Source organism: Poromitra crassiceps (genome assembly GCF_964638095.1).
Source record: "Poromitra crassiceps genome assembly, chromosome: 4".
Lineage (NCBI taxonomy): Eukaryota > Metazoa > Chordata > Actinopteri > Beryciformes > Melamphaidae > Poromitra > Poromitra crassiceps.
In genome coordinates, this window is record NC_139626.1 from 29,395,216 (window position 1) to 29,406,819 (window position 11,604).

The window sequence follows — 11,604 nt, forward strand, 5'->3', positions numbered from 1 at the left end:
TGTTCCTACCCAACAGTAGTTGAGGTTCATCTAGTTTATTTCCCAGTGAGCGGACGTTGGAGAAGAATATCCTGGGTAATGATGTACGGTGACCACGTCGATGATGTAATGATGATGTAATGATGTATGGTGACCACGTGGATGAAGCCTGCGGAGCACACGTACCTCCTCGTTTCCCCCTCCTTCGTCTCCGTGCGAGAGCCCAGGTGAGTCCACCTTTGGTCAAGATGCCCAGTTATTTCACGGAAGGAACGAGAAAGTCAGGAACTAAATCCCCAGTTGAAGTTTTCTCTTGTGAAGGAGCAAGAAAACAGGAAAACCCACTGCGCAGCAAAACACCTAGGTGCCCAAACGGAGCGCCATCTTGGATATGTAGATAATCCAAGATGAGGCAAGGCGATACTTGAGTCTGAGTCACATTTCTTATGGAAGCTAGTTGACGTCATCTTCCTGTTTTGCTGTGCAGTCATTTTCAGAGTCACTTCCCCATCAGAGAGCGCTGAACTTTCATAATGAGCATGAATCCTTCCGTCCTTACTTTCCAAGAAAAGATCATTTTTGCAACACCTTGGCTCGGTCATATCTCATCACACAGTTTGATTTCAGTTTTGGTTTTACTTCCTGTCCTGACATGCATTATATTGGCCGAAAAGGATACATTCCTTTACCATGCAGACCACATATTGTTAGCCTCATAGCATAATTGCCTATATTGCCTGTAATATAGGCAATTATGCTATGAGGCTAACAATATAGCATTTCAACCTCGGAGGGGCAAGTCTTTCTATTTACAGGATGGAGGGCTTGTACATCAAGCTGAGCCAGTGCCAGTCTCTTTAGGCTAAAAGCTCTCAGTAGAGAAGCGGTATACATAGCCAGTGATGAAGGTACTAAGAGCATCATCTAGGAGGGTGGATGCAGCATTTGACAGCATGCCGGATGCTTTCAAGAGCAGGAAACATCTGCTCCTGCCATCCACAGGCCTAGTAATAATGTTATCATCCGGACAGCTCTAAGTATTCCCAGGGTCCAGACCAAACCTTGAAAACAGGGGCCATATCTTGCCTTACAAGGGGAGACTATCAGTTGGTCATTTTATATGGCCATCTGAACCCAGGGCCTGTACGTCACTAAGGAAACAACGATTTATTTTATTTGTTTTATTTCGTCTTTATTTTAGCAGGAATTCCACTTAAGATTCAGAATCTCTTTTTTTTATGAGGGAGACCTGCATGGCCAAGACATCAGCAAAGAAGTAGGCTAGCAATTAAACATGATAAAAGACAGAAAAACAAACAAACAAATACATTACAAAAACAAAACAGCGAGTTAAAACACAGAACATAATGCGACCCAACAGAGAGTCAGTCACAACAGATCCCGCTACTGTGATTTTCCCACGGCGCTGCGCCAGCAGGCCGCACCGGGGTCAGGAGATGTCAAAGTCAGGACACTCAGTCACTCACTCTCTCATGGATGTTTAGTGAGGCTTGGGAATAGACCCTTTTCACGGGGGGCATTTTGTGTCGAAATGGGTCTATACAAAAGGGTCTATAGGGGCCACAGCTAGGGATAGGAAGGTGGTAGAGAGTCAGGATTCCAGGGCTGGGGAGGGGGAGGGGCTAGGGGGATGTTACTGGCGTCAGCAGGCGTGATGCCATAAAGCTGAATGACCGCACTGCGTCGTAGAGGACTTTGCGCTTGTTATAGATAGACAGACTCTTTTTCTTCTCATCATATCACTAACTACTTTTATTTTTCAATATAAACTTTTGTGTAAGCCAACAGTAGCCCAGGACTGTTTTGTTGTATGAAAAGCTGGATCTGTTGTTGAACCTGATAAACGTTTTCCGGCTATTTTTGTGGCTTCATTCCAATGAATGGGAAGTAAAAATCTGAACGCTTAAACTCATCCAGCTGCATCTGATCGTGGTTTTTAGTTTATATTCTGGTTCCTCGGGGAGGTCAAGTGCCAAGTAACCCCCATGTTAAAGTGGATTAAGAGGTGACAGGAGGAAAACCCCTCTGTGTTATTCTTTGTGTACGTTCTCCGTACTCAAACATGGATCTGTGACCTTTCTTGCCATAGTGCACATTGTTCCTCCATACAGCCAAATAGTGAAATAGTGTTTCCAGCTGAGTCACTGACAGGCCATAGAGCCAGGCCTTGGCACTGAAGTCACTGACAGGCCATAGAGCCAGGCCTCGGCACTGAAGTCACTGACAGGCCATAGAGCCAGGCCTCGGCACTGAAGTCACTGACAGGCCATAGAGCCAGGCCTCGGCACTGAAGTCACTGACAGGCCGTAGAGCCAGGCCTCGGCACTGAAGTCACTGACAGGCCGTAGAGCCAGGCCTCTGCACTGAAGTCACTGACAGGCCGTAGAGCCAGGCCTCGGCACTGAAGTCACTGACAGGCCGTAGAGCCAGGCCTCGGCACTGAAGTCACTGACAGGCCATAGAGCCAGGCCTCGGCACTGAAGTCACTGACAGGCCCTCGGCACTGAAGTCACTGACAGGCCATAGAGCCAGGAGCACTGAAGAACGCCCTCCTTTCATGTGCAGGTTTGATTGGAGATCAGACCAGTGTGGATTTCAGGGATCAGATTTGATGGCTTCACTTCACAGCCTACCAAGCATGGCCAGTTGGAACATAGGCCTACCTTCAATGAATGATCAATGGGCCTTGTGTCAGAGCATGAAGCAAACTGATATGTTACACTGGCCAGTCGCTTATGTGCTGCTTGCTGCTTACTTAACTGTCACTGCATTTGCATGTGTGTGTGGAATTGACGGTTTTTCTGTTAGGATTTCATTGGACAAATGGAGGTGGTATGGAAGCAATACTACCCTGATGACATCATCAGTGATGTCACAATGCCTCTGGGACAAAAGTTGAAACCGAAAACAGAGAACAAACATTGCCCACATGCTCCCTTTTATAGGATATATATATATATATATATATATATATATATATATATATATATATATATATATATATATATATATATATGAACAGAACAAATGCATGCCTGCATTGTATTTGTCTGTGACTTATTTCTTTCACTTTGTAACTATTTTTAAAAATTGCTTTACAACTGTTTATTACATTACGATAAAAATGCAATAGAGTCAAGATTTTTTACAATGCATGTCCCATACATTTGAGAACATTCAGCTTGTAAAATAAATTATGCCACAAGATGGCACTCCTGTATGAGTTAAGCCTGACTATTTTCACTCTTCACTATGACTTTACAAGGCTTTGGTGAGCTCAAACATCCTGAATCAGCGGCACCTGTAAGGTTCGAATACCCCGAGAAAGATGGAACATAGATCGCTATTGCCAGTATATTTATAGATCACTCTTGTACTGCCAGTTTATTTATAGTTCACTCTTGTATTGCCAGTTTATTTATAGATCACTCTTGTATTGCCAGTATATTTATAGTCTTTTATCACATGTCTCAAAGGCCTTCACAGAGAATGAGCCTAACGAGATCTAACTGATTAGCAATCAACCATAATCAATTGTACTTGAGTTTTTCTAAGTCTGCTGTCATGGTCAAGAACGGCTGTGAACTAAATATCCAAGAAGCTCCCTTTTTTCTCTTGAATGTTTGAAATGGATGACAGCATCTCAGCAAATTGTTGACATGTAATGATGTGCAATCATCTGCAGTCATCTCCACTCCTTTTTCATCACACACCACAAATATTTGTTCCCCCAATGTTAAACATGTGGCAATTTCCAGTGTGGATTTTAATGGTGATGTGGAAGCATATAGGCGGATTAGGACATGATGGGCCCCTGGGCCTGGATGCCCCCCTCACAGCGCACATACACTCACCTGCATCTCAACAGGATTTACAGCACAGCACAGCCACCTGAACACTCAAAGCCAACAGCACAATAACAAGAAATAAACTCACCTGTATGTAACACAGGATTTACAGTGCAGGTACACTCAATTAAAGCCAAAAGCACAATAACCCTCTAATTGTCCATAAACTTATGGAACATTTTGTCAAAAAATATAGGGTTGGGGCCCTAAGCCACTGTAACATCCCCTGGACTAAAAGAGACACAAAGTAAATAAATTATATTATTGATTAACTAAGTAGCCTATTTAGTGTTTTGTAGCGTACAGTTATTATAAAGTCTTCCCGAAAAATAATGTTTCTCAGTAGTAAGGCACTAGTGAGAAATACAGCAATGAGTGAAAAGTGTGACCACATGCCCTGCTCTCCCCTACATAAAGCAATCTTATTTAACCATTCGACTTCCTGTGTAATGCCTTGTCACTACAGTATACAAGGTGAGGTGACCATACAGTCAGACACAGTTTCTGGGTTGATTTGTCTTACTGCCTGGTTGTGTGCCAGGGTGAGACCTAGCCAACTGAAACTACGATATGGAGACTCTTGAGACAGAGTGTGTGTGTGTGTGCGTGTGTGTGTGTGTGTGTGTGTGTGTGTGTGTGTGTGTGTGTGTGTGTGTGTGTGTGTCCATGTGCTATCTGTGTGTGCAGGCAGGCAGTGTGTGTCATAATATCCTGAGGATGATAAGAAGCAGATAGAGGAAGGAGAAGAAGCCCCAAAGTGTCACAACTCATTGATCAAACGATCTCCTTTCTTCTGTTACTTTTTCTCATCTTCTGCAAGCACACTTCCTCTTTTTAAATTCAACTCTTCTGCTTGAAACTCTCCCCCATCCATTCATACTTGCCTTTACCAGCCTCTCCTTCCTACCTCATCTCACCTTCTCTTTTGCACCACACATTTAAAAAATGTATTAAACATGGGTAATTTACTAATTAATTTATGAATTAGTAAATGTATTATTATTAATTATTAATTATTATTATTATTTATTATTATTTATTTGTAAAAAAAAAAAACATGGGTAATTTACAGCAGGGCGATGTGGGAATTTAGGACTTTAATCATGAGCTAGATAACAAGGAAAAGAGTGGAGAGATACAAAGCATGGAGACAAGATAGGTGGGTTTTTATCCTCATCTAGACTTGGACAACTGTTTTGAATAGGATATTAGTGGTGTAAGTGAGGGATCATTTGGAGGCTCTGGGTTATGGGCCCCCCGAGCTCTTGGGCCCTGGGCCTGGGCCCGGTAGGCCCATTCGGTAATACATCCCGGGTGGAAGCCACAAAATTACTCTTCATGATGACAGTTCTAAATATATATATAGATTTGTAGATATAGATATATAGACCTAATATATATATAGATTTGTAGTAGAATGGTGATCAAAACATTGAAGCACTTTCAATTCCCGTTTGAGGTTTCCCTCAGAGGAAATGCCCTTTCCGACTTGTTTCCGGCTAGTTGTGTAAATGGCATTTCCAGACACAAATCCGGCTGTTACGTCATTTGAAACATTTTCGTTTTCTTGAGTTAAGATGCAAATACATTGTTTTCCATCATCCCTATATACTGTATAACATGTCAATACGGTTGGATTTATTATACCGGTACTCACACAAACATGGATTGCTGTACAAGCTCTACACCAAGAATTAGTTTGTTTGACTTGTTTTTTTTTAAGTTTCTGTGAATTAATGTGATGTTTTTTTTTGTTTTATCTTTATTTTGTGCTGTTGCTAATGTTTGGTGAAATCACATTCTCTTGATAAGCTGTGAGCTTTGATATTGGCCATCTGTACAAAAAGATCTGCCCATAGCAATGAAGTCAAATGTGTAAATTTCTTTGTAGCTCATTGTCAGACTTCTCTGGAAATCCCAAAATATCTTCATGGACTTGGTGGTAGCCTATATAATGCCTGAGTGTCCTGTGTAAATCATGGACAGAGTTCACTGGTCAATACTTAAAGACGTTCACCAAAGGAAGGCTTGCTGCAATGAACATTTTGATTGGTGAGTAGCCTAATGAGGTCATGCTTACATGTGCGTGTGTTTGTGAAGCTGCTGTCTGCTCACTGGCTGATGAGATGAGAGTGGAGGGGTCTGGAAGAGAGAGGCAGGCCTAGACGCTTTGGACTGAAACTCAAGATGTAAATACATAGGACATGTGAAGATTAGAGATAACCACATGCTGAATGGGTATATTAACATTAATGAATTAGTATTGCTACAAAATTGATGTTAAAGGCTCTGGGCCTGTTTCAAGATGGATTGCCTGTCAGAACAGAATCTGGTGCATCAAATCTGACTCTGAATCTCAATTTGACTAATTATGCTATTATGTACAGTATGTTTAACTAGAGTAGACTTCTGGCACCGGGCTTCGTGAACTGGGAACATTGTCAACTCCATGCAGCTATTTTAGCCCGGAGAGTCGGGGGGTGGGGTGGGGTGGGGGGGGGAGTGGGTAGGGGGTCTGTGGGACACGCCAGCGCGGGCGGGCGGGCTGCGCGGCTGGCTGGCAGGCAGGCAGGCTGCTGAGGAGACAATTAATAAGCTGCTTTGTTCCGGGCTGCTGGCGGCGTTCCTGCTCTGCACACCACTGAGCCTTGTGTCGGCTGCAGAGGGAGGGAGGTGCTGCCTGCTGCTGATGATGCCTCGGTGGTGACACTGATTTTTCTCCCCTTGCAGTGATCGCCATTCACGGCTTCATGGCCTCTGTGCGCGGCGCCCCTCTGCCGGAGCTTCCCGGTGCCACAGCGACACTTGTTGCGGATCTGCAAGATGTTTTGCTGCAGAGCCTCAGTATAATAGAGAAGGTCCAGATGTCCATAAACGACACGCACAAGTCCTGCATTCACACCGAGGTGAGAGGCGTCCTGTTTTCATGTAGCAATACAGCGCAGGGCTTTCTATTTTCTGACTGCGTGAATGTGATGTCGTGTGATGAATCTGCCTGCGTAGACCTCCGCTCAGCCTGCTAATGTTACACAGACTTCAGCCAGCTGACAGTCTCACTCTCCTCGGTGCCTAACTGCCTATTTTACGCTTTTGAAACCCTGATTTGTGAATTAATATCTAACATATTTGATTTATTATTCTACTGATTTATTGGCCATAAAACACCAGTGTTGGGGGTAACTCATTACAAAAGTAACACATTACATGTAATATATTACTTTTAGCAGTAACTCAGTGATATAACTTATTACTTATATGATTTCAGTAATATTATACCAGTTACTTTGTCAAGTAACTTAAGTTACAAATTGAGTTAATTTATTTTTAAGCCCATATTAAAAAAATATACACTCATTTCCTAATCAAACTGTGTGTTTTTATGCAAATAACCACTATAGATGACAATAACAAAGAAAGTAATAATATTTAGAATTTTGGATTGTTTACACTGACTTGTCGGTTGAAATTATTTTTTGGGGTGGTTCCTAGGCGAGGATGTCATTCTGCTGCTGCTGTTGTTTTGGTAAAAGTAATGTAAAAGTAGTGTAATAAGTAACAAGTTACTCCACACAGACAGTAATATTGTAAAGTAACTTATTACTTTCAAATGAAAGTAATATGTAGTATATTACATTTTGAAAGTAACTTGCCCAACACTGTAAAACACTGGAAATCACTTGGAAAAGTTCAATAGTAATTATTATATTGCTATTATTGCTACTACTATGCCTATAATAATAATTGATAATAATAATACTGTTGATAATGATAATAATAATTATTCTTAGTAGTAGTAGTCTTAGTAGTATTATAGTAGGCTAGTAGCCTAGTAGTAATAGGCCTAGTAGGCTAGTGCATTAAGCTATAATATACAGCAGCATTCACGATCTGAGTTGCAACTTGGTACAACTATGAAAACAAGAAACTATAATGTGTAATTTGCAGTAAACCTATTAGTTGCTGCTAAAAACGTTTCAAATAAACGCCAAAACAGTAATCCCAAAATAATAAGCCTAAAGCACATGCAGTATGTTTTGAATAAACCCATTTTGGCTCATTTTGGCAGCAGTGCACAGTTAACCCAGCTGCTCAGTGTTTCCTGTTGTAACTGCAATTGCCTCTAACAACAATCTTCTCTAAAACAGACGTTGCGACTGAACTCAACAGAAAGTGCAACCCTGAAGACTATGGAAGAGACCATTCGCTTCCCCTCTGCTCCTGTCGTCAAAGCCATATCAGAGAGCTTTACTTTGGTAAGCATCATCCACAAACAATGATACAATGCTCTGACCTACTCCCAAGAAAAAGAGAGGCTACATGACTTGTGTTTGTTCTCACTCTGCTGGCGCTCTGTCCTGTCAGGAGACCAGTTTGAGACGGATGTCTGAGGGTCTGCAGCTGCACCAGACCTTACTGATTCAGTCTGTGGAGCCTCGGCGGGCCAACAAAGACTGTGTGGAAGAGCTACAGGGTGACATCGGAGACCTTCTCATCCAGATCCACAAGGTAGAACAAGACTCCAGAATCACAATCTCTGGGTGGAGACGCCCACTCTGGGATGCATGGTTATATTCTCTTGACTCAGAGTCTCATGACTGTCACATATAGGGCTGTGCAATATATCGGTATTATATCGATATTATGATATGAGAGTAGATATCGTCTTAGATTTTGGATATCGTAATATCATGATATGACATGTGTTGTCTTTTCCTGGTTTTAAAGTCCGCTTTACAGTAAATTGATGTAATATTATATAATATTTTGTGAAAGCACCAATATTGTCGCATTCTTGATGTCGAGGTATTTGGTCAGAAATCTTGTGATATTTGATTGTTTTATATCGCCCAGCCATGGCTTTGACTTACAACTGAACATTTTGCCCACTTCGCAGAAAATACAGATATATATTGTGTATCGCCATTCAACCAAAAAAATACAGAGATGTGGTTTTTGTCCATATCGCCCACCAGCCCGAGTGTCACACCTTGACGATGTGTTTTTTGTGCATCTTACAGATGCTGAGAAAGGTCCAAGGGGAGCTGTGGGTGCAGCCCACCGCCCCCACCGTGGCCTTGCAGATGGATGGGGAGTTTGAAGTGCAGGTGGCCACCCACCTCACCCTGGTGCAGCTCCAGAAGTTCGTGCAGGACATGACCCGCTGCCTGAGGACCCTCGTAAAAGAGGAAGAGAGCTGACCGACAGCTCAGCTGCCACATCCACATTGATTTTGGCTCATAACCAAAACGTACCTTATCTTGCCATTTTTATCATGGCGTCTATTTATTATCATAGCGTCTATTTATTGATTTATTCAATATTATTTATTGTTTTAATCTATTTATTATAATATTTATTTATTATTATTTAATTTAATTTAGATAACGAGGCTTAACATCCCTCGGCTCGGTGTAGGCAGTTGAGGGCACTTCTTTTTCTGTTTGCCATGTTGCCTTCTTCTTTCAAGTCAAGTTTTGTTTAGTCCCTTTGTCACAGTTACAGCCTCAAAAGGCCACATTACGGCCCCATTATGAAACAGTAAATGACAACACCATCCTCCAGTCTCTGACTAGAAAAACTCCCTGTTAGGAAAAAACATGTAAGAAGTCTGAAGAGTCAGGAGTGCATCGGGTGTTTTCACCACCCAACCCGTGACATTAACCAACATAACGCTACATTAGAAACAAGAGTGTACAGCACACTGCCTTTTGAGTCATTTGTATAAACCAGGGGTTTTCAAAGTCTGAGACTGTGGGCCTCCCCCATACAAAGCTTGGAAGAAGGCGCCTCCCCTCGCTCAATTCCTGGATGCCTAGGGGATCATGATTATATTATTTCATCCCATAGATATTCAACAATTGTGCCAATATATTGATAGCCTGAATAGATTGGTGTTTGACATACTTCAGACTACACTACATACAAAAGGTCTGTCTGAAGACTCTGAAGGCATTTCTTTGTTTCTGTCTCTGGGAAAAACAGTCAAATTCCCCCAAACTACTGAATCACACTGAACTATCTCTTTAACCAAATCACACATTCAGGCTATTCTATGCGATCTCCTTTTGATAACTATATGTCATATTTTTTTCACTTCCGGCATTCACTGAGCCTCCCCTGAAACTGCTTGGAGGCCCCATGGGAAGGCCCGCCTCCCACTTTGAAAACCTCTGTTATAAACAATTAACACTTGTATGTTTTAGGAGAAATGTGAAAGGGGGTCTGATCTAAAGGACTAATTACACTGACATGACTAGTTGTTCTGATTCTATAGAATATGATAATAAAGGAAGCAAAGTATTTTTGAAATTGTCACTGTGTAACGTTGTACTTAATGATCAACCTTTCAATAAAAACGTTTTCCTAACAAGAAAAGGGTTACATTTTTTGTCCATGTAGAACATGTATTTTGTCAGAAAACCACATCAGCGATTGGTTGCTTTTCTTGCAGCAATCCTTGTATTTCTACAATCGACAAATACAATTCAGAGACACAATCGAATCACTAGATCACACAGCTAATTAGAAAGTGAGTGTAATGTACCAAATAGTAACGTCAAGAAGACACTGCCTCGTAACTGTGACCACAATTCCTGCGAAGCTCATCTTGTGATAAAGTGCAACCAAAAGTGAAAAGTGCTCCTTCTGTCATAGTTTCTGCCCAGACACATTTCCTTAAGGAAGTGTTGCAAGCGGAGGCTGACTGGTGATTTCAGCGTGTGTCATAATGCAGGATGCACTGGGAGCATCATGTGGTAGCATCGCCGACATGTGGCCAATCAGATGACCGTGTTGGATTATACAGTAGTCATGGCGGTTTGATGATGTTATTTTTACATTTGAGTGTTACACAAAGATAACATGATCTTTTATCATGCAATTACTCAGAAGCAGCACGCCCGGTGGCTTGGCATGGCATCCGGTGTGGAACTGGCGATATTGGTGATGCTGATGATGCCATCACCGGGTTTATTCGGAATGGGCCTTTGGGAGGGGGGTGAAAACGCAGGACAGTAAGCATGATCGGATCGCTAGTCAGGATTATCCTGAACACAAATATATCAGTCATTGTCAGAAATGATGGAGCAATGTGTTTTCAATCACTGCACCTCAAGTTTCAGACATATAAAGTCACTTCAACGATGTACAAATGTTAGCCTCAACTCATCAGTCATTCTTCCTTTGACTGATGAGTCTTGCGTTGAGGCTATACAAATGTGAGACTTTAACTTTGAAATACTCTAAATTGATGCAGTAAAAAATGCTTTACTTTGAGATGGTGTGTAGTCAGAGTTGTCCTGGTCTCAAATATATCAGACACTGCCAGAACTTATGGAGCAATGTGTTTTTACAGGATGCCAACTTTTACAAAGGAAGCCATCTGAAAGGTACAAATGTGGGACTTTAACTTTGAAATGATCTAAAATGATACACCAAAAATGCTTGATTTTGAGTTGGTATGTATGCAGTCAGGTTTGCCCTGAACTCAAATACATCATCAGAGTCATCGTCAGGATTCTTTTTGGCTTTGGGCGTTTGGCAGGTGGCGGGGCACCAAAAATTCCTCTGCAGGAAAAACCTTGCATCAACATGAAGAATGAACTGACGAGTGCAGAATTCACATGATCCTCCTAACGGGTTTATTATTTGTAAAAAGTATATACAATTGTCAAAACGTTAAAAAGAGGACATATCAGCAATACAGCGTTTATCAGAGACATAATAGTTATGAACTGAGGCCGCCCCCCCCCCCCCT

General features: G+C 41.8%; 1 protein-coding gene across 1 annotated transcript in view; it reads left to right on the plus strand.

The window, feature by feature from the left end:
- LOC310775729 (uncharacterized protein) overlaps positions 1 to 9,156 on the plus strand; it is a gene marked incomplete at its 5' end in the record, with an annotated part of 12,326 nt that extends 3,170 nt beyond the window's left edge. The window contains 5 exons of the mRNA XM_083635870.1: positions 200 to 206; positions 6,579 to 6,754; positions 7,994 to 8,101; positions 8,211 to 8,354; positions 8,867 to 9,156. Of these exons, the coding sequence (XP_083491996.1) occupies positions 200 to 206; positions 6,579 to 6,754; positions 7,994 to 8,101; positions 8,211 to 8,354; positions 8,867 to 9,046 (615 nt within the window). The 3' untranslated portion in view covers positions 9,047 to 9,156. The remainder of the gene's footprint in view (positions 1 to 199; positions 207 to 6,578; positions 6,755 to 7,993; positions 8,102 to 8,210; positions 8,355 to 8,866) is intronic.
- Positions 9,157 to 11,604: the final 2,448 nt, after the last annotated feature.